The 24,201-nt window shown below is 37.9% G+C and overlaps 1 protein-coding gene across 1 annotated transcript in view; it reads right to left on the bottom strand.

Moving 5' to 3' along the window:
* Window positions 1-24,201, bottom strand: part of MYCBP2 (MYC binding protein 2) — a 180,510-nt gene that overhangs the window by 102,342 nt on the left and 53,967 nt on the right. The window contains exons 13-20 of the mRNA XM_065678093.1: window positions 22,569-22,733; window positions 21,714-21,872; window positions 20,750-20,954; window positions 19,938-20,083; window positions 17,459-17,560; window positions 10,585-10,692; window positions 5,706-5,825; window positions 5,197-5,278 (exon numbers count right to left, since the gene is read on the bottom strand). Coding sequence (XP_065534165.1) covers window positions 5,197-5,278; window positions 5,706-5,825; window positions 10,585-10,692; window positions 17,459-17,560; window positions 19,938-20,083; window positions 20,750-20,954; window positions 21,714-21,872; window positions 22,569-22,733 — 1,087 coding nt within the window. The remainder of the gene's footprint in view (window positions 1-5,196; window positions 5,279-5,705; window positions 5,826-10,584; window positions 10,693-17,458; window positions 17,561-19,937; window positions 20,084-20,749; window positions 20,955-21,713; window positions 21,873-22,568; window positions 22,734-24,201) is intronic.

Genomic DNA, 24,201 nt, shown 5'->3' with positions numbered 1-24,201 from the left:
AAGTGATGACTTGTAATAAAAATAGCAGAAAAGATAAAAAAAAAGAAATATGAGATACTAAAACATGATCTCCACCCAACAAAGTGAATAGGAGCCTACACGAACCGAACCAGACTCTGAATCCCGTAATGAATGCCCACCTAGACTTCAAATTTATTGTGCACTTAGAGAGAATGCGAATATGAAGAACCAGTTATTCCCAAATAACTCTGTGTTTGGGAACTCTAATCCTAGAGAACAACAGAACTATTTAAACTTACTTTTAAACACACACTTTCAAAAGTAAATTAATCTAAAATAAGAACAGTTTGTCTTATGATGGAATAAAAGAAGACAAGTGTCAAACCACGATCATCTAGTGATTGCTTAGCAGCTGATGTGCAAAAAGATGGGTTGTCTGCATATTCTGATTTTGGCTGAATTGCAGGTAGAACGCAAGCTAAGAAAGTAGGAGGAAGGAGAGGCATTGTGTTCAGCAGGGAAGGAGAGATAATATGTGAACATCCAAAGATGTGGAACACAGGAATGTAGCATGAAGACAGGTTGATGACTTGAAGGAGGGGGAACACAGGTATACAGAAAGAAATTATTCCTTTGTGGTGAATGTAGCTTCCAGTGGGCAGTTCTAGTGGAGATGGAGAGAGTGAAGAGCTGCACAAAATCTGGTAGAGGATGCACAACATAACATTCATATGTATAGCAGCCTTTTTTGGAGTACAGGCACATGGGTTTGGACATCAGTAAGATTATACACAGACACACAGAGCAAGTTCAGCAGCACCAATGATGAAATATCTTAAAACCAGGAAAAAAAATATCATGTTTGCCTCCCATAAACTTTAAGGAAGCTCAGAAAAGCACTGATGCAGAAACAAAATATAGTTAAGAACTAATCCAAATGCATTCCTGTTAAAAGGAAATACTTTTATTACAGTTTTTTCTTCCTCTCCCTCAAAATTCTGATAGCTGCAGGCACAGAATTACCAATCCTACGCTTAAAAAAAAAAAAAAAAAGCTGTACATGAAATTCCCTTGGCAGCAGCAAAACAAAAACGGACAAGCAACTAATGTAAAGAGATGTACATTATCCTCTTAAACAGCTCTTTTATTAAGCTAACCCAGTTTTGAGAATGGCCAGCTACAATGTATCAACTAAAGAACTGTAAAAGGAAAAAGCTTAAGACACTCAACTATGTCATTTTTGAAATAAAGTGAAATTACAGAAAAATTGTTTTCACTTCATGAAAGGAGAATGGATCTTGACTGGTGTATATGGAATTCAAAACCTGCAAATACAATTGGCTATTTCTCTATCCCTCTAAAACTCAACACAGAAGAGCTCAGCACAGACAAGACTTAAGAGTCTGAGAGACTCTTTGAACAAAGTTTTGATAACTAGGGTTTCTCCATTTGAAAGAGAGAAAGGAAGAAGTTGTCTTCTGGGATGGAGTTGAAAGACACACTGCTGTCAAATCACAGATTCTTTGGCTTCTGGATATGGCACAGGTCAATCACTAAAGACCAACCTCAACTATACTGAAAATAAGCTAAGATGTCTTGGGAAAATGTAAGATTGCTGAATGAAAACCAGCAGATATACATGCATCAGCTAATTCAGGATGCCACGGAAGGTCCAAATGCATTATGGCTGTCCACACCAAAACTCTCTTCAGACCTGAAGGGTAAGCATTCCTGGGAGCAGATGCGGTCTTTGAAACCTCATCCCGCATTAACAGTTACTGTCCATAGTACTTATTCAGGCAACAGCTGGCTGCCAGCTCCAGAATGATGTCACTTGGGGCAACTGATCCTAGTGCTGCTGCAAATTCAGATTCACCATGGACTGTTACTTAGTAGTGGGTTAAAGGAAACCAGCAGTGACTTCCACCAGTTGCAGGCAGAGTTGGACATTATGGAGTTAAAAAGAAAATTGAGATTTTTTTTATATTTGAGGTAACTGGAAGTCTGGTGAAAAGATGTAAATAAGACCCACACATAAGAATTAAATAGTCAGACGATGTACCTATAAACATGGCCCAATCAAACAGAGATGATGGAACACTTTTTTTTCCTAGAGATGTTAATTGGGTATAGTGTCTACACTTCATCTTCAAACAGAATGTGGCTGACTGTCCATGGAAGGTCTGCTCAGTTTTCTTCCATGTTATCATTGAACCTTCAGAAGCAAAATTACTTCAGGATTGTCTTACTTCAGCTGTTCAATTTCTTGAGCTTCACTGCCAGATCATATTCTTGCTAGCATAGTGCTGAAGACAACAGTTTGCACAAGAAATTCAGGTGATATTTGAACAATAATAGAAAGATCCTGGAGTTTTAAGTTCCAGCTTCATCAGCAACAAACAGGCCTTTGCTTACTTGAATACAAGACATGCTATTTTTCACCAAGATTAGATTCTGCAAAGCATTTCTGCTTCCACTTTAAACCCACTAGCATCTAATTTGATGAGAATATTTTCAGAGACTGACAAATCCTTCATGTAGCGAATAGCTCATCAACATCTGCCTCTGTGGATTTTACAATAGAAAGCCCACACAGACTAGTTTAATGGCTCCAACATACTGTCAAAGAAAAGATGGACTCCCAAGAAACAGATCACTTGCATTTTTAAGTGGCCCATTTGTGAATGGCTGAAGTGTTTGCTGGATTAAAAAAAACCACCACTTTGTGCATATTGCTTTTTCCTCCACACCATTTCAGTTCTATTAATGATTTATTAAGAATCACATCGTCCTGTTCACGTGATGTTTTGTTTGTTTGTGTGCATAAAAAAGTAGTAGTAAATCCTTCTAGGGTATGTAATACGTCTCACTCCTACTGAAGTACGGGGAAGAATTTGTAGTGTTTACCATACTCTAATAGAGAAGTCCAAAATCCTTAATTAAGGAGAAAGCCATGCCGGAACAGGTGCACAAAATTCAAAATAGTTAAGCATTTTCAAGACTTTAAAAAAGAAGGTCTCGCTATTAAATCTTTACACTGCAAGACAGAAGTCTCTGAAAGGATAAGTCATCAATCGCTGCGCAGGAACTTCCATAATTGCTTCATTTGGCAATGAAGATGGCTCACTCAGATGAAAATGAGAGCTCCTGTATTTTCCTTTACAGTTCTAGTTTTCAAGGGTCCCATGTTTAGATATACTAGCTAGGCTGTCTAAACATTGGTTCCTTTTTTCTTTCTTTCCCTCTCTCTCAGAAATACAGCAGAATATCAGTTCCTGGATTCAGAAGATGATAGTCTTCCTGAAGTCAATACAAGCAATGTGACACACTGCATGACTGACATACCACTGACCTGGCTGGAGCTGGCCATCTGAGCACCACTGCGTCCCAACTGAGGTGGAACTCTGCATAAGGATTCCCTGTTTCCTTCTCTGAATCCCTTACTGTGAGGATAGAGGAGAGATCTCTACTTAAAGCTGGAAAAAGAAGTACATCAATGAGGAAATCATAATTTGAATGAGTACGCTAAACAGCAATATAGTACTACAGCCAGTTCTCATGCACAGGACATACTCCAAATTTCTTCAAGGCTTTTCTCAGACACTCTCTAGGGTCTGCTGTAGAATGATATAATAGTCAGTGCCAGGTCGTTTGTACCTCCTCAGCTTCTAGGACTGGTCAAGCACTATCTTTTGGTACAGGATGCTTCATGTTCTCTTCTAGGATCTCACCTGGAACTACATTTGGTCTCCATCCAGTCTCTGTCTAACTAAGCAACAGATGAGGGGTTTTACCACCTGAAATTCAGCAGCAGATAGCTCCGATGCCTTCAGAAAAGCCAAGCGATTTCATCAAAGTTGGAAATGCCACTGTTATTTGTACCTCTTCAGTCTTTTAACACAAAACTGGCCTTATTCTAAGTAGTGACATGAATTGCCAGCTAAAAGCCACTGTAGCTTGGAACAAGTGTCCAAGAATTTCCAGGAATGACAACAAGTGATATGGCTCTACCATGGGCAAAAATGCAGACTGCATTCACCAGTCCAATGCAAACTGAACAGCTAACAGTTTAGAGACTAGCATTATCCACAGCAGTCAATGCAGAGTAACACTTCTGGCAAACTTCCTTCCTTCCCTCTCCCCCTTTTGTTTAGTGAAACCAATGAAAATTTTAAGATGATGAAGATTTCTTCAGAAACTTGACAAAGAAATTATTTGGAAGTCTCCAAAGAGATTAGGAGGATAGATGTTTAGTCATTTTCATCTCAACTACTAAAAGAGAAACGACAGAACTGAAGACAGGTCACAGATGCTCCACTCTGTATGCCTTTCACATAAGGATACCAGGCATTACTGGACATACGCAAACCCTTAGTGATTTCTACTTTTCAAAATCCCATCTTACGTGTTATACAGTATACGTACATACCCAAGGACATTATTACATTTCCTTTTATGGCAGGACGTTGATTTTTTACTTTAGTGTGTAGATAAGATGCTAAGGATGAGATACTAAGGGTGAGATTGAGCTTCACATTAAAGATGCCTATATTTAATTATGTCACTGTAGTCAATGGAGATCATGCCCATGAAGTTTACAGAGCTACACAGCATACCTAAACCAGTTAAGTAGTGGGTGATTAGTCAAATAGCTCTCCACACTCTGTTGACTTCTCTATTTCCACTGACAGCAAAGAAAGCACACATCACTCTCATACTGACATCCATAATAAGTGTCTATGAAATGCAGCTGAGACCCAAGCTTAGTAAACTTACTTTGGAGAGTAATAACAAAAAAAAAAAAGAGATTTTATCATAACTAAACTACTGTCAATGGTGTAACAGAAACAGGTTAATCTAGGTTTACAATATCATGCTATTATAATTATTGCATATGCAGTATTTTACAGAAACAATGAAACAATGAGATTTGAATGTCATTCTCATATATAGGGAGAATTAAAGAGACAGAGGCACTTCAACTCAACCCAGTTATCGAAGCTCTGATAATAACTTTACACAAAAGCCTTTACGTATTAAATTATACAGTATAACAGTATTGTTACCGTACCTACATCCAGAGGGGTATGGAAAATTAAGTGCAGAACAGCTTATCAACTTCATTTGCAATATATTTGAGTTTTCATGCTTGCTACTACACAAAACCAGAAATTCAGCCACTTTTTATGCAGCAATACATCAATACACAATCACATCCTTTAATTACCAGCTCACCTGGAATTAACATCACCATGTCCAAGTTGCCCATGCTGCCCATATCCGAATGTGTAAACATCACCATTCTCCATCAAAACCACTGAAAAACAAACAAGAAGAATATTTTTGACATGCACATGTTAATATGGTATTGCACCAGTGCTGGTTAGCCTTTCTGAGCAGCACAGTTAATGTTCCCTACTGCAACACTAAGAGATTCCAGATTCCACAATCCTTCACAGCTGGCATCTCTATGAAGGGCTAGAACTGTGTCATGCAGATGTTTCCAAATGACTAAAAAATTGCTTAAAAGCTCTGATGTAACTAAATATATGATACCCATAGTCCTCTTCAATGTTGAAGGACAGTGTAGCAGCCTACAAAATGATACTGCAACCTTTCCAAAATTTATCATTCTTGTGTACACCCTTATTGAAAATTAAACACAAAGCAGTGAAAACACATATGAAAACTAAAAAAAAAAAAAAACCCAAACCATTCTATAATTAACAATAATTTTTTTTTACCTGAATGATGAAATCCACAACTGACTTGCACAGCTCGCAGTTCACAGTCAAAGCGGACAGCCCCTGGTGGATAGGTTGTGATTTTGCTGGCATCCTTCTCACCTCTCTCTCCACTTCCGTCTATAAACAAAACTTAGTTATATCCTGTGTTATAACTAAAAGAGTTATATTAGACAAATAAATAGAACAATATAACTCACCACCCTGCCACTTGCAAGGCATGAGAAAGAGCTCGCAGAGGAGTAAAAGAGACAGCTCAAAACGTGGTATCAAATTAGATGCGAAAGACAATAGAACCTCTACTTCTAAACAACCTACTACAAAGTCACACATCGGAAAATATCACCTCTAAAGCAAAAACTTCTGAAAAGCGGGCAAAAATGACCAGCAAAACAGGAAATTCAAATAACTTCGGAAGTTTTGCTTAATGACTACCACTTTGATAAGTAGACAGAAAGCCCTGTAGTTAAACTTGATAGACACAGCTTGTTATTTGTTTTTTTTAATTACTTCTTGTTAAGCATTTCACTTGACTCTCAACTTGGCCATGTAGCCCCTGTTTTTCATAACTAACAACGCAGATAATTTCTAACAATGTCAACATGCTCACTACTAGCATGCCTGTTTCCTATCAAAGATGCATTTTTAGACATCGTCTCTGTGACTTCTTTTAATATGAAGTGCATTATTAGTTCTTACAGTCAAACTGCTCTTACATCAAATTTAAGCACCAAAGTGACAAATTGTATAATTTATAAGCTTACTGAAAACCACTATCTTCTCCAGAAATCAAAATATTTATATCATCTAACAATTACACCGTAATTAAACTACATGGCCACAGGGTCACAAAGGAAGGTGGTTTCCCAACGGTAGCTGGAAACCAACATGACAGAGAAACAGACAACATGCTCATCACCATTAAAACACCTATACCTGTGTAGAGAGTGGGCAATGAAAGCGCTAAAGAAAGTGCACTTTTACAATGAAAAATACCTAATGTATGACTTCAGTCACACCATCTCTAGTCTGGAGAAATGAAAGAACCAAAACTGCTTTCAAGGAACAAAGAAAGAGCTTGTTCAGTCTCAACAGCAAGTAAAGTCATAAACTATAAATCAGAGTTCTGCTGAGGGAAAAAAAACCCAAACAAAAAACAAACAAAAAACCCAAAACAAAACAAAACAAAAACCAAAACCCAAAACACAACAACAAAAAGAGGAAAACATTTTGTTAGTGTTCCCGAGTTGCAGTAAGGGGGTGATGGTATTTCGCTTCTCACTGACCATCTCTGAAGAACAGAGAAAGTGCTTCTAAAGGTATTAAATACATTTTTTCTCCCCAAAGATGAAAAGTTTTAATGCAACATGATCATACATACACACACAGAAAATAATTCTTACAATAACTGTCTCTTTAGACCACATAATTTGCCAACAAATCTATCTTTAGTTCAGCAGCAATTACCTAAAGCATATCAGTCAAGTCACTAGTTAACACCTATGATGTTAATATGCTGATTATGTATGCTTGTGAGGTCTGACATATTCTCACATTCTTCAAGTCTCAAATTCCGAAAAGGCGCCTAACATGTCTCCTTATTAATGGCAGTGTGTAAAAACCTAGCAAAAAAAACAGTGGCTCTGAAACACTTCTGTGCAACTTCAATCTTCTTGAGCAAAGAGCACAAGTCTTAAGCAATACACCTTCAGTTGCATTTCGTACTTTTTTTTGAACACTTTGCATATAGAGCAGGACTACTGGACTATGGAAATGCCAATATGGAACATACTGACATACTGCAGTATCATTTATTTCTATTAAATCTTAGGCACAAGTTTTCATTGTCAGCTTTCTCCAATGAGTGCTTCAAACTATGCTTCAGATGTAGTATTTTACAGTTAAAAAGTACATTCCAAGTAAATTTTTCTGAACACGTAATAAGTTTGTATTAGCATTTGAAAAAATGGTTCACTTCTGGCTTGTTCCATCAGTGCAGGTTCAGTTTCATGTAACCTTTAACCTTTTGAGGGTTCTGGGTTTCATGTTATTTAGAACACTGTTTTCCCAAATACAGGAAAAAGGTGGTATTTGCTTGCAGAATCTTAACAGATTCAAGGAGCTTACTTTGGTTTTAATTGCTATTCAGTTCATTTCTACAGTTGAGAAAACTATAGACTTCCATTAATCTTTTTTTTACTCAGATTGCCAGTGATGAAGTCCATGGGGATTGGAGACGCATACTGGGAATTCGCTAGCTCACTGAAGATTGAGGATGAAGCACAAGGTCATTTTCTTCTTAGTACTCAAAGCACTCCATGAATACCAAGAAGGTGGTATCTACTCCTTTCTATCTATACCTATAATGAAGGCACAGATATAGATCAGAAAGATTATGATTATGCTTAACATGTATTTTTTGTAACAAGGATTTTGATACACAGACCCTGTAAGTGTGAAATGAGATGACAATAGCAAGCTTTCCATAAAATGGGTATTTTGATGAAGCTGAAAGAGTTTTCAACTGAGCAATTCAGCAGAAGAATTCCACAAATGAAAGTCATGTAAATTTGATAGTATGTACAAATACATATAAAATACACTCTTAAAATTAAGCCACAATTGTTAGACCTGAAGGAGCTGTTCACATTCAAGTTTAAATATCATTACAGAGAAGTTCTACAGCTTCAGAGAAGTAGGAACAGGTACCACCAAGTTTAGTACTGGCCTCATCAATACTACCAGTCAAAATAAATTTTCTTTGCCCTATGATCTTGAAGGTCTGGTTGGTGTGAAGAGTTGCAAGACTACTTTAGCAGAATCATCTGAAGTAAGAATGCCAGTATGGAAAGCATCATATTCAAAAGTAAAACAAAAGAACATGCTGATTTCAACGTCATAGGGTGCTTTTACTGTAGTCAACATCCCTGTTTCAGATTGCTTGATAACTGCTTTTGCATCCTATGTATAGTAAAAGAGGCATGCCTTTTAAGATGAGGTATACCACTTATCTTTTTCACAATTCCCACCTTTCCCATTATTTTGATAACATCAGTTTTGATAACAGTTTCCCTTTTTCCCTTGGAAGCTCTTCCAGAAGTTAAGGGGCATTTCTAGTTTCTAGTGGAATTTATAGTTGTCTTTTGAGAAGCAGTCTTCTGAGGCAGAGAAGGATGTCAAAGTTTACCTGTAAGGATGTTACAATCTTCCTTATGTGTTTAGCGTGAGACACAAAGAACTAAAATAAACGTTTCTTCACATACCACTTTCCTCAACGAAAAATAAATGCTCAGCTCTTCAGAGCGTATCTGACAAAATTTTTCAGCACAATACAGATCTTCACATTGTTCTTGTAACTCCAAGAAACAACGTAAACCTCAGACTGACACTAATGAATATACTCTTGTAAGGAGAGCTGAGCTGAAAGCTGAAAAACTACTAACACATACCAAAAAAGTACACATATACACAGAATGAGTATACTCCTTTATGCATTTGCCTACAAGCTCAAGGGCTTGCAAGCAGTAAAACCAGCAGTAGTATCCAGCTCAAGAATACTGGTCATCAGCAAACTGTCACTCAAATGACAGCATTTAGGTTCTGTATGTTCTGTCTTTCATCATCCAATCTGTCCCAGGGAGATTGTAATAGGATATTCTATTTAATCCATCAAGATTTAAGCCTCAGATGATAAGTTTTTCAAACAGATTGAACATATGTTATGCAAATAGAAAGGACCAGATTCTGCTTTCATTTCTATAAACTTATGATGATTTCATGATCCAGTATGCTCATAACTAGGTAGACCTATCACCCACACACTGAAATCAGATCCCCAAAAGCTTGAAGCTGTCACACAATTTGTTTGCATACATGCCAAATACTACCACTAACTTCCGCTATTTCAACCGAAATGGCATTCCAGCAATTCTTTTCATACTTAGCTGTTCTTCAGAAAATAGCTGAAACTTCAAGGCCCTCACCATTTTAGGAGCTTTCTGCTTACTTTGATCAGGTCTATAATCAGTATTTTACATATTTATCCCTTATATATACATACATACAGCCATGGCTATATACAGATACACACAAACTACAGACAGATTTGATACAGCTCGACTTTAATAAATTCAGCTGATTTTTTTTTTTAAATGTACTACGTCTTCCTAAGTTGGGAGTGGGGAGGAATCACATCTGAACAAATTACACCTTTAGAAATTTAAGGTACAATGAAGTGGCTTTCCAGACATACAAACCCATCAGACATATCAAAGACACCTCCTTACATACATTCTGCAAAAGGACATTTAAATCAAGAATACTGCAACATAAAATCTGTACTTTGATTTGTATTTTCCCCATTCAAAGATAGTGAAAAAAAAAGTTCCTATTTACATTATTTTAAATATTTAATTTCTAAAAGAGCTGGTTAAAAGGTAACACCAACGAATAACTGTGTGCTAGAATTAACAAGCCTGGAATTGATACATTAAAGCAATCACACCAGATACACAACACAAAAGTTCAAAAAACCAACGCAAAAGCAATGCAGCAGTCCAAGTCCCTGGAAGCTGCTTAAGTTTTGTACAGTGAAATTAAAGAATCTTAGGAATGAGACAACATTATAAATGAGGAAAGACACACAGAGAGACAATGCATATTTAGGAAAAAAAGATGATGCAGACTACCAAACATTTACACTTTTAAGAAAAGGTCAACATTTAAATGCGTTTCTTTCTCCTCAGGTAACAAGATACTAACAAGAGGAAAGGCAGAACCCATTTTGTGCAGTTCTTTGAGAAGACAGATTCAGCACACAGAAGAAGTGACTGGGAAGATGGGTTTGTTTCCACCCTAGCCAATAAGGAAGACCAAATACCTTTGTGCTTGTCCCGTTTATGCTTTAGCTGTGCTGGATGGGGTCTGATTCTGGCTAGAGCCTGTTCTCGATGGTTCATAAAAATAGGACCAGGAAATACAAGGGGGCCTGAGGAGAAACATTTTGCACATGCATAGGAAAGCTCACAAAATGGAAACAGTGTGTTAAACAAAAATCAAATAAAAAGCAATGAAACAAATGAATAATAACTGTATAATAATCTTGTTTTCCTAAATTCGAAAGACTAAGTAAAGTTGCCATTTCTTAGTAATAAAACCAAACCATTATGCAAAGAAACAATAAATATCCCATAGTGACAGTTCTACTTGAACTTAAGTGCAGAACTGTACTCCAAGATTAGCTCACTCAGTAAATGGTCAAGTTAGGTTTATTACATTAATTGTACATGTAGCCCATGGATTTCTGTAATCCATTAACGCATAATTTAATGGACTAAAGACTAAAAAAAATTAGGCGTTTCTTAGAAAGGAAAAATAACATATGTTAGAATGCTCTGAACATTCTGAGGAAACTTAGAGGGAAAAAAAAGGCTTATAAAATATTCTGAACATTTTAACATACAAAACTTCCTCATTAGCACTGAATAAAGTGCAACTGCTCCCACACTCAGCTCCCACTACTCATATCAAGCCCTAAACCAGCTTGAAAAACAATAAACATTTCTTCATATGGTACATCAGCTCCTTCACTTCTCACCAGAACAGAGGCAGTGGAAAACAGAGAAGCATACATCAATAATTATGTTGAGCTAGTATGAATTAGCATAGAAGTTGTGATGAATATAGCTGGCTTTATTTCTCAAAAGGTCATACATCAGACTCAAAAATGTGGCATTGATTTTGAGCGCTCCTCACTGCTCGTCACAGCCATTAAGCTAGAAGCAGCTGAGTGAAGCAGCTCTATTCCTGTGGCAGAAGAGAAGCAGAACACCTGAAGACACTGCATATACTTGTTGCACCGAAAACAGCAAAGAATTAAAAATAATATTAAGAAACTCCCGGGGTTTCTGAAATTATAATTTTATTGTCCCGAACTCAAACACTTTTAGCTGCTGTTAATTTTAACAAATCTAATTTGTTCACAAATATTTTTTTTCCAGAGTGAAGCAACACGAATAACTGATTCTAAACATAAAAATTATTTACTGCTTACAATTCTATTATAGCAAGTGATATCATAATCTGCTGTGACTCATTTCACGTGACCAGTTAACAGAGAGTTTGTGGGTCAGGGCAAAAGTGAGAATAGCTATGGGGGACATTACTGCGGGAATCTGCTACAGACCGCCTGATCAAGAGGACACTGTGGATGAAGCACTCTACAGACAGATAGGAAAAGCCTCACACTTGCAGGCCCTTGTTCTCATGGGGGACTTCAACCACCCTGACATCTGTTGGAACAACGGTACTGCCTGGCACAAGCAATCCAGGAGGTTCCTCGATTGTGTGGAAGACAACTTCCTTCTGCAAGTAATAGAGGAGCCGACAAGGAGAGGTCCCATGCTTGACCTTGTGCTCACCAACAGGGAAGGGCTCGTTGGAAATTTGATGCTCCAGGGCAGCCTTGGATGCAGCAATCACGAGATGGTCAAGTTTGAGATCCCCAGGACAGTGAGAAGAGCATGTAGCAAGCTCACTGCCCTGGACTTCAAAAGAGCAGACTTTGGCCTCTTCAGGAACCTGCTCAGTAAGGCTCCATGGGATATAGCCCTGGAGGGCAGGGGGGCCCAAGAGTCTTGGTTGATATTCAAGGATCACCTGCTACAAGCTCAGGAGTGTTGTATCCCAACTTGAAGAAAGTGCAGCAGGAGGGCCAGGAGACCTCCTTGGATGGATAAGGAGCTGCTGAGGAAACTAAGAGGGAGAAAAGAGGCTTGTAAAAGGTGGAAGCAAGGACAGGCAGCTGGGGAAGAATACAGGGATGTCGCCAAGAAAGCTATGGACCAGGTTAGGAAAGCTAAGGCCCAGTTAGAATTAAACTTGGATAGGGATTTTAAGGATAACAGGAAGGGATTCTATAGGTACGTAGTGAATAAAAAACAGACTAGGGACAACGTAGGCCCCCTCCAGAAGCTATCGGGAGAACACAGGATTTGGAGAAGGCTGAATGACTTCTTTGCCTCGGTCTTCACTGGCAAAGGTTCTGACTGCACCACCCAAGTCTTGGAAGGCAGATGCAGGGACTGTGAGAATGAAGACCTTGGGCCCACTGTAGGAGAGGATTTGGTTCGAGATCATCTTAAGAACCTGAACGTTCATAAGTCCATGGGACCTGATGAAATCCATCCACGGGTCCTGAAGGAGCTGGCGAATGAAGCTGCTAAGCCACCGGCCACCATATTTGAAAAGTCATGGCAGTCAGGTGAAGTTCCCGATGACTGGAAAAAGGGAAATATAACCCCCATTTTCAAGAAGGGGAAAATGGAAGACCCAGGGAACTACAGACCAGTCAGTCTCACCTCTGTGCCTGGCAAAATCTTGGAGCACATTCTCCTGGAAGGCATGCTAAGGCACATGAAAAACAACAAGGTGCTTGGTGACAGCCAGCATGGCTTCACTAAGGGGAAATCCTGCCTGACCAATCTGGAGGCCTTCTATGATGGGGCCATGGAACTGATGGGCTGGGGCAGAGCACTTGATGTCACCTACCTGGACTTGTGCAAAGCGTTTGACACTGTCCCACACAACATCCTTGTCTCTAAATTGGAGAAACATCAATTTGATAGGTGGATAAAGAACTGGCTGGACGGCCGCACACATTGAGCGGTCAATGGCTCAATGTCCGGCTGGAGACCAGTAACGAGTGGTGTCCCTCAGGGATCGGTGTTGGGACTGGTCTTGTTCAACATCTTTGTCGCTGGCATGGACAGTGGGATTGAGTGCGCCCTCAGCAAGTTTGCCGATGACACCAAGCTGTGTGGTCCAGTTGATACGCTGGAGGGAAGGAATGCCATCCAGAGGGATCTCGACGCTTGTGAGGTGGCTGATGCCAACCTTATGAAGTTCAACCACGACAACTGCAAGGTCCTGAACCTGGGTCAGAGCAATCCCAGGCACAGCTACAGGTTGGGCAAAGAAGAGATTCAGAGCAGCCCTGCAGAGAAGGACTTGGGGGTGTTGGTCGATGAGAAAATGAACATGAGCCGGCTTCAGTGTGTGCCTGCAGCCCAGAAAGCCAACCATATCCTGGGCTGCATCAAAAGGAGCATGACCAGCAGGTTGAAGGAGGTGATCCTGTCCCTCTACTCTGCTCTCATGAGACCTCACTTCGAGTACTGTGTGCAGTTCTGGTGTCCTCAACATAAAAAGGATATGGTACTGTTGGAACAAGTCCCCAGGAGGGCCACAAGGATGATCCGGGGACTGGAGCACCTCCCGTATGAAGACAGGCTGAGAAAGTTGGGGCTGTTCAGCCTGGAGAAGAGAAGGCTGCGTGGGGACCTCATAGCAGCCTTCCAGTATCTGAAGGGGGCCTACAAGGATGCTGACGAGGGACTATTCATTAGGGACTGTACCAATAGGACAAGGGGTAAAGGGTTAAAACTTAAACAGGGGAAGTTTAGGTTGGATATAAGGAAGAAGTTCTTTCCTGTTAGGGTGGTGAGGCGCTGGAATGGGTTTCTCTGGGAAGCTGTGAATGCTCCATCCCTGCCGGTCTTGAAGGCCAGGCTGGTCAGAGCCTTGGCTGACATGGCTTAGTGTGAGGTGTCCCTACCCATGGCAGGGGGGCTGGAACTAGATGATCTTAAGGTTCTTTCCTACCCTAACTATTCCATGATTCTATGGTCTCAAGTTAAAATTAAAAGAAAGAAAAAAAATCTTCAGCATTAGCAGCTAAAATTTCTGAAGATACTTATTACTCAAGGTGGTGCTGCTGAACAGCCTAGATACATACACATCCCTTACAACAGTAGCAGGCTACTGTGACTTGTAAGATGTTTGAGAGATGAGTTAACTGCTCTTCATTGAAAATACAGTAACATTTAACTCGGTCATTGATATTGTTGCTATTCATGAAAGCTACTTCCCCCCCCCCCAAAAGTCGTACTTCATATTTGCAGAAAAATGCAAATAAAAATGGTAATACTCATCTTCCATATAAGAGACCACAACTGACCTCGTTAAAAGAGTTACACAACTGCCACACCTGTAGACATAACCATCATTCTCCCTTAATTCAAGTGGACCACTGGAACATATTTTTAAATCAGAGGTCACTGTAACAGGACTAAAACACACAAATAATTTGATCACTTAAAAGCCTGCAGTGTGAAAACCAGTATACTTCCAACAGTTGTGCTCTTATGCCTCTGTCCTAAACTATACTCATATTTCAACACATTTGGTGGCAAAAGGAGTGAGAGGTTTCTTTATGATCTTTTTGTTTGTTTTGTTTGCTTGGTTGGTTTAGAAATAAAATATTCCTCTATTTATTTAAAAAGCTTTCACAGTCCTCTTGTTCACATAACATTCAAGATCTGAAAATGTGTTAAATAAAGGTCACCAATTGTAACTAAAGAATGATCAGCAACATTCAGTGATGGATCCTACTCCTGACTATCAGAAACTACACATAGTTTGTTTCTCACTGATCAAGTGTAAAAGAACAAGCCACACATTAACACAGTACAACCCAGACATCATAATCCTGACAAACAAAACACTGTGCACCCTCAAAATGCTAATCTGGCCTTGAACTGTCTAAGCAACGTTTGCAGAGAAGTGAAAGGTTGAAACACTTCTTTGGATTTCTAAACAGCTATTTCATTCTGCTATGTTACCTATGCACAAATACTAGTTTTTGGGGAAAGCTAAGTTATACTAATGTTGAATATGCAGATTGCTTTTTTTTCTTTTTTCAGGGTGCAAAACCTTTTTTGCATAGCAAAATGAAAACTTAGTAATTATTTAAATGTTCTTGGTCTCTCTCGGGAAGAGAGCAGCATTGTAAGAGTCCTCAAGAATGGTGTTATCTTTACACCCGCTCATGGAAAACTGCAGCACTTGGATGGAGAAGCAACAGAACTCCATTTTTTTTCATCTGATTATGTAAATCAAGATTAATTACCAAATCAAATTTTCACACCTGATTATGTAAATGAAGATCTCTAAGTGTTTGTGAAAAACTATCCCCAGCTTTATCACTTAAGTCATTCTGAAGCAAAACAGAAGAATAATCTCCAACCCTTCCAGCTAGACATACCCCACTAGCTCCAGTAGCCATACAGGTGTGACATTTCAATGTTCTTTTGCTATAGAATGGATGTGTGCAACAAGTTCGCTAGCAATATATTTAACTATAGTCCCTATATACCTATCAAGCCAACAATAACAACACATTCCTGATATTGATTCCCTGAGACTCTGTTAGAAAGAAAACTTTGTGTGCGTGTGTGTGTATGTGAGTGTGTGTGTATGTGTGTGAGGGGTTGGATGGAGGGAGGGGAGTTACTTGCTTCCAAAAGACAGATGGTACACAAAATAGGTGAGTTGCTCTGGTTTTACTTCTAACCACAGAAATGGAAGCAAAATGAAATGTTTCTCTGCTGGTTTGTTGTTTTTTTTTTTCAGCTGAAATTTGCCTCTTAGCTCTGTCATCATTACCTTCCTGGGCTGAACAGCAGCAGCTTCAATAATGTCCAGACATTCAGTGAGGATTTAAGAGAAAAAAAAGTCTGCTAGCTGTACCTAGTATTTGCCACCAGTATGTAATGCAGCTCCAACATGACGTAGGCAAAGGAAGAAAAAAAGGCTTCCCCTCTTCACCTCACATCTAAAATTAACCACGAAGATTGAAGGAAAAAAACCTCCAAACATCCTTTTCCATGCGCACAGGACACAATAATCTTAATCTTTCCTGTTGCTCCTTGTTTGTGACAAGACCAGTAACTTCTTACATGCAAGTGAAATAAAGTCACACAGTTTGCCTCACAAGGTTCACTGGCTTCCTGTAGAGGAGCCAGGTTTGATTACAATGTGCATTTTGTATCTGACTAAAACCAGTTATCTAATTCCTAAGAGAAGACTCAAACTGCTATTTTACTAACACAGCAGGAACTTGAAAAGCCTAACATTCCAATAAAGTTGCTCCTCTTCTCAACACACACTAATCTTACCAACCACATCCTCATGCTTCACTAAAATATGATTTTTATCAGTCTAAATCACTCAACTTTAATTATTTACTAGACTAAGACACTGAGGTATGTTAAAGAGAGTGCTGAAAACCTGTGAAGGAACATAACAGTAACATATTTCTTGTGGAAAATCAGCAACAATTCCAGAGGCAGATAATACACAAGGTAAAAAAATGTTGAAACTATGCAGTGTTTTCTTGCTGGGTTTTAACTCAGTGTGTCTTTTTTTTAATGCTACTCAAATATTGAAAAATTCATTTTATAAAACAAGAAATTCTGCTTACTATTATACAACAGAAATAATTTAGAACAGTAATTAAATAATGTGTATTATAGGTAACTAGCACTGGACAGGCTTGCAGTCATTTAAATTCTTTGTATAAAAAAGCATATAAAGACTTCAGGTGAAAATATGCTTTAGCATCTACATTTTAGAAGACTATTACTCAGCTGGGAAACAAAAAAAAATTGACTATATGAAAGTGATACAAAAATGCTATTCTTTACCATTAAAATTCTGATTCTTATCAGTGGACATGCAAATTTTTCACAATTTTCCAAAAGCATGCTAAATAAACTAGCTATTTAGGTTTCGATTTCTGGCTGGTTACTGTATTGGCTCACCAGAGCAAAACTAATTAACTGCCATTCTTAGAAAACAGACTAAGAAGTTTGCTTGAACTATTCAAGCCTCTCATCAGTAAGAAAGCCACTTACCTCTTCCTTCTTCCAACCTATGTCTCCTATTTACACGTTGCCGCTTTTCTTCTTGCCGTAACTGAAGGTGTTCTTCAATATTTACTCCAGGAACAGGGACAGCTACATAGATTAACAAAATAAAATACGTAAACCTATTTCTAACAACTGTTATGATGGTAATAAACCCTAGAAGAAGTGAGAGTAAATGAAAACCAAAGCCTACTTATTTCCTACTCTTCACACGGTGCTGACGGTATTTAGAAATAAAGAAAGGAGTTGAGTAAATCTGGAAAAGAGTTTTAGGCCTCATCTACAAATTACCCGGTTTTCATGAACCTGCCACAATTCCAACAACACGTAACAGTATTTATTACTTTTTTTCTATTAGGTATATATTTATATTTAGTTATGAGCTGTCACAGTTACCTGAATTTTCCAAAAAAGTTTCAGAAAGGAGAATTATTAAAACAAGCATAAACTTTGTTATATTTTAAAAACATTTGAAATAGATCAGGCATTTTTTTGTTTTAGAATGCTATACAACTATATGCTTTGTGCTTACTAAAAAGCATGCAATTACTTCAATGCACATGTATGTCAGTCTATAATCAGACTTACTTACCAAACTAGCCAACTAATAGGAACTTGAAGCAAACTGAGAAATCACATTTTTAAAATATTGATACTTGAATGAATAAAACTACTAGTAAAAGAAAAACTTTTTCCCAACTTTATTCAGCAAGTTGCAACTTCCTAAAAAAAAATATACCTTGCTCCGATATCAAACAAAAACTCCATCTGAAAGCACTGCTTTTTTTTCTCCAGATGAATGTGGTCAATGCCCTCACCTCAAACTATGCCCAGCCCAACCCACGATCAGAGCTGTTGTCTATTCCATTAAGAGAGGAGCTAGCAAAGCAGAGGTTAGCAAAAAACAAAAACTCCTCTCTGGTCATGCATGAGAATAGAGCTGTGAAGCAGAGCTGGTATTGCCACAATCACCATCAGGAGAAATCTACTTCTACGATAGTCATCCACAACCAAATTATATTTAGAAATATTTGTATGGAAGTATCAGGACTGCACACTGAGGTTATTTGCGGTCCTGAGTGTTAACTTAGAAAGAGAAACACTTCCAGTTTCCATTTAACTTTGGCTTAATTTTGTTGGGAAAAAAACCACCAAAAATCCCACACTAAGTATTAGAATCTAATTTTCTAATCCCTCACAACCCCCATGATAAATTGGTGGTATAAATACTTTAAGCCACATATCTGACTGGTTTATGGTCCTTTTCTATACCAGATACTATAACCATACATCTATGCAGGATTAAGGGCTCTATGTAAATCTAAACATCTGAAGGGGGCCTATAGGGATGCTGGGGAGGTACTCTTCATTAGGGACTGTAGGGGTAAAGGGTTCAAACTTAAACAGGGGGAGTTTAGATTGGCTATAAGGAGGAAGTTATTTCCTGTTAGGGTGGTGAGGACCTAGAATAGGTTGCCCAGGGAAGTTGTGAATGCTCCATCCCTGGCAGTGTTCAAGGCCAGGTTGGACGAAGCCTTGGGTGAGATGGCTTAGTGTGAGGTGTCTCTGCCCATGGCAGGGGGGTTGGAACTAGATGATCTTGAGGTCCTTTCCAACCCTAACTATTCTATAATTCTACGATTCTATAAACATTACCAAAAAAAAAAAAAAAAAAGAAGAGGAAAGTCTGATCTCCAAACACCTGTAACTGCCCAGTACCAAGAATACAATATTAAAAATGTGATAATAGATCTTACGGGGAAAGATCCCAAACTATAGTTTCCAATAATCATACCAAGTGGTATCTTTTCCTCTAAGATGGGTATTTTTGGGGAGACAATCTAGAGTGGGAGGTGTTTTGGGTTCTTTTTTTAAAGCAATTTTCAGATTCCTGGCAGCTTTTTCACTCTGAAAATTTCTAAGACTAAAAAAGAAAGCATCTTCAAGAAACAAGATTCCTACTCTTTTATGTGATTTAAAAAAAACACTGATAAAAGGATTATAATAAAATTTTCAGGCTATCAAAACAGGACAGAACAACTTCGTAGCATCAGCATTAGCATCATAACCACACAGATCAAAACGGCACACGTCTACAAGGAAGGTCAAGTTTAAAATATTTCACTTACCAGTATGATGCCACTTTGCTATATCATCAATAAACAAATTTCTTTAGTAAGAAATATTTTATCCATTTCAACAATTTTAAACTAACATTATCCTGTAATCCTAAAATCTCAGTAATTTTACTGGAAAGAAAGAACTGGATTATTTAAGATAGTTTTATCATACAAAAGAATCAAAATATTAACTGAAGAGAACAAACGTATTACTAAACTAATGTGTTATTCCAAATCATGTTTCAGAAGTCAGCAGTGGCATTGAGTCTATTAATGGGGGCGGACGGACATAGAAGTGTAGTAAGAAAGAAAATTAAAAGTAATATTGCTAATTTTGTATAACTTACCCAGCAAGAGATCTAAAGGTATCATCTCTTTTACAGCATCAAGGATTCCTCGCTGCCTTGCTTCCTGGCCATCCAGTTCTCTAGCACACGCCTTGCAGCAGCCACATACAGCACAGCCCGACTCACCTGAGCCACAGCCACAGATTCTGCAGCAAAGAGAGTTGCTTCATCACTTTTTATTTTCATGCATTACTGATGCCGTGGTAACTAAAACATAATTAGTTTGTTCTACTGTGGATATGTCATTTTCCCGAGATAAACAGAAAGCACAGCAGTTTAAAACCTAGTTGCTGTTGTATGGTGCCAGGCTGCATACACTGACTGGCATATGTGAACTGACTTCTCAGCATTATCTTTTCTCCATTTAATTAAACACAAACCACATGAAAACATAAGGAAAAAATAAGTACATGCAATGCTGAAGAAATAGTAATGGCAATATGTAAAGCAGTAGCCCTTTATGCAGCTCAACCCTGAGGTGACAAATAAAAGCAACCAGAAAAGCAAGATAAAAAAGCTTCCATCATAGGATTGAGAAAGGTTATGCCAAAGCCAGCAGCTCTGTCACGAGAAAGATTATACTGGTGCTTATATTCAGTAGCTCCTAATAAAGGCCTATAGGCTAAAGAAATGTAAAAAAATGTGTTTAAAACTGAATCACCTACAACCATCAAGGTATTTGGAAAAATGTTATTACTTCTGATTTTAAAAGCGCAGCTTCTTTTTAGATATGATTTCACCTCAGACTGAAGCTTAAGAATACATCAGCTCAGTTTACACTATAGCAAGTGTATTTCCATATGTTTCCTTACCCTCCAGGTACTCTGTCAGGACGCCCACTACTAACACAGCTAGCTCCATAGCCTGTGCAATCTCCACATACAGTGCACACCATACACTGCTCTAGCTTCCATTTATGCATGCCTGGAGGACACATCATGGACTTCTCATCTTTTTCATCCAGCTCCTCTTCTAGGTCTTCATCCATTGCTGTTGCCATGTTCTCAACTCCAAAACCTAATTAAGACAATGAAACAAGAAACAGCTGTTTTTGTGTGACTGACATTAGCTACTGAGGAAGCTATGACAAACACTCACAGACCAGGTTTTAAAAGGAATGCCTAAGCATGCTTGATTTGCACCCTCTGCCAGCACAATGACACTTTTGAAACCTCTCTGAGCATGGGCATGGTATATAGCTAGGTTTTACAACGAAGAGGGAAATGAAGCATTTATATTCAGCATGCAAGTAACAGGTCATTTACTTGTCATATATAAAATACTCCAATCAGGCAAAAGTGAATCAGTTTGATTTTTCATACCTATACTTAGTAGTAACGGGAAAGTTCAGTTGTGTAGAGGAAGATGTAGACTTGCATTTATGCCTGTTTAGGCAAAAAAGCCTCAGGACTAAATGCTGTTTGCAGGTAGAAAATTTTTTCTTACTAGGAAAACAGCACATAGTTAGACAAGAAGTGATGAGTTTTGGTTTAATTCTTTTTTTTTTTTTTTTTTTTTTTTAACAGAAAAGCTTTTTCACCCACTAAAGAAAAGTAATTGAACTTTGTTTTCTAAATGTAACTAAGTTTATTAGTATGAGCAGAACACTAAATAGCCGACAGTTGAAGTGACAGCATCCATACCTGTTTTTTTTGCAAGCATGCAAGCATGCTGCATATACTTAAGCTTTAGTATTGGAATTATAATAAAATGCTTAGCTATGGTTTCAATTGTAACCTTTTCCAGCAAACAAAAGTAAAAATCTAGGTCTCTTACCTTTTCCTCCCTGGCTCATGGAGCCTGTGTCTCGTCCACACTGTCCTTTATTATTTACACCAAATGTCCAAACTTCTCCGTTTTTCATTAACACACACGTGTGAGCTTTGCCCATGGCTACTTGAGTCACAAAATGGCCTTTCAAATCTGTTACTAAGCCTATAAGACATTAAAAAGTTGAGTGATAAACTGCACTTTCTACGTAAGAAACATACTTCACTGATTATAACAAAATTGCTGGGAAATATGACAAATTTTTAGATCAATGTCAAGGAAGAAAATCAGCAAATACAAAAAACAAGTGCTAGAATAAAAAGTAAAAGTTAAATTAGGCCTAGACCATTTGTTCTGCCAAGGAAGGAAAGCCAAAGCAAACACTGCTGCAAATCACTTGTTCTGAAAAACGACTCTGAAATTGTCATAATGCCATTGAAATTTATTTCTTTAATATTTCATTTAAATTGAGATGTACTGGATCACCTGTGAAGTCAAAACAGTCTGTCTTGTTTGTGAGCAACGTATAAAGCTTGGTTTCCTACAGTCTTTATTCATAACATCTCATTTCTGTGACATTTCCCCCTGTGGCCTTTTAGTGTCAGATTAATACAACAAATCATCTTTGTTTTTTCTTCTTAGTGGAAGCATTCATTCAGGTATTTCTCACCAGTGCTGTTATATAAATATACAGAATCTAATGAAACTCTTCTCTTTCTATCCTTCTGTCATACTTGGCTGAATCAGCAGAAATTGGAAAATTCTATTAGGAGAGTAAGAAACACACAAAATTCCACAGGCTAAAACATTCCAGACTTAGTTACTGTAGTTGAGAAATCACTCAAACAAATATTAACTTACTTGTACTATCAGAGTAAATGGCATCTTTTCCAAACATGTAGAGTTCTCCATCTTTCGAAATTACAGAACTGCTGCCATTATTGCACGCTGTAGATATGACAATCTTTCCTTCCATTTTAATAATTTTTTTAGGCTTGTATGGTTTTGACTGCCGTCTGCTTTTAGCTTTAAGTAAATAGATACACTACAAGTCATTCTATTAAAAAAAACAAAAACCACAAAACAACCCAAAACCAAAAAATCCCAAACTTTCAAAACCACAGTAACTTTTTTTTGTTTTCTGTTGTTTTTAATTAGGTGTTAGCTTTTGGATTGCCACTGACCAAAAAGGAAAAAAACCAAACCAACCAAATTCCATCTATATGATCTCCTGGTCTAATTTTTATTGAATTACACTCGTTTCTCTCAAAAAATTTTAGGGCAAACAAAGTCATCATTACATAGGTAACTTTCAGGAATGACTCTTAAAGGTTTTCTTTTTATATACATGTACACACACACAACATATACTGAACTAACTTTGTGAACTTCACAAAGCAGAGCATATTAAAAAAGTCCTCATCGTCAACTGAGGAGAATATCTATGGCAATATATGTACAATAAATCCACACAGAAATGTTACACAAGTTCTGTTCTCTTTTTTTTTTTTTTTAAGAACATACTAAATCTTCTATTTATTAAAATCCTGATTCAAAAACTTTCAGTCACAACATATTCCCACAAGAGAAAAAAAAGGAGGAAAAAGTACTAAACTCCCCCAACTCACCCCAATATCATTGTTTGCAATCTGGCCTCAAATGAAACAGTAACAACATAGCTGAAGACTGGATAAAACCACTCACAGGTGCCATTACTGCCTGCGAATTTTCATGCAAGTGACAGAACTGCCAGCTACTTTCACTTGATGACAATTACCAACTTTCGACAAAGAACACACACACACCCTGTCTCCCAACACAAATTTAAAAGAAATCAGGGGAAAAAAAATAAAACTTGTGCATTGTCACTTCTTAATTTGGCTCAGAGTGGATAAGAGAACTGGGTAAGTCAGAAGAGAGCTGCGCTTTCAAAGAACTCAGAAAGACCTTGTGCAGTTTCTCGGATGGACTTTTCAGCAAGATCTGGTAAAGCACAAAATCTTCTCACCTAAATTTTGTTAGTTCAAACAAAAGCAGTGACAGCAATTTACTTCAAAGTGTTAAACTTCTGTTTCATCTGAAGTTGTAGCTTAATTATATACACAACAAAAATTATCAGTCCAATTGTGTTTTGGCTAACTTCCCAATAATTCCTCAAAGAAATCTTGAAATTTGTGCCTGCAAGTATATTTCCTGCAATCTTTTTCTTTCAATCTCTTAAATTTCCTTTACATTTACTGAAGAAAGTAGCATGATTTTGTCCCACATAGTTTTGCATTTAAGAAGACTCCACAAAGTTACTATAGCACATACCAAGTTTGTTATCCAAATACTTTTACACAGGTGCGTAAAAGTACTATTAGTACTACTATTAACTCCCTTCCCCCTGAATATATTCAAGAATCCACTTCATATGTACCACTGTATTTTAGTCACATTACATTAGAAACCCCGCACATTCCTGCGGAATACATTAGTGTAGTTAATCAAATTA

The sequence above is a fragment of the Lathamus discolor genome, chromosome 4, assembly GCF_037157495.1.
Source record: "Lathamus discolor isolate bLatDis1 chromosome 4, bLatDis1.hap1, whole genome shotgun sequence".
Classification (NCBI taxonomy): Eukaryota; Metazoa; Chordata; class Aves; order Psittaciformes; family Psittacidae; genus Lathamus; species Lathamus discolor.
The sequence above is the reverse complement of the archived record's forward strand: the minus strand, read 5'-3'. Positions and strand labels throughout refer to the sequence as shown.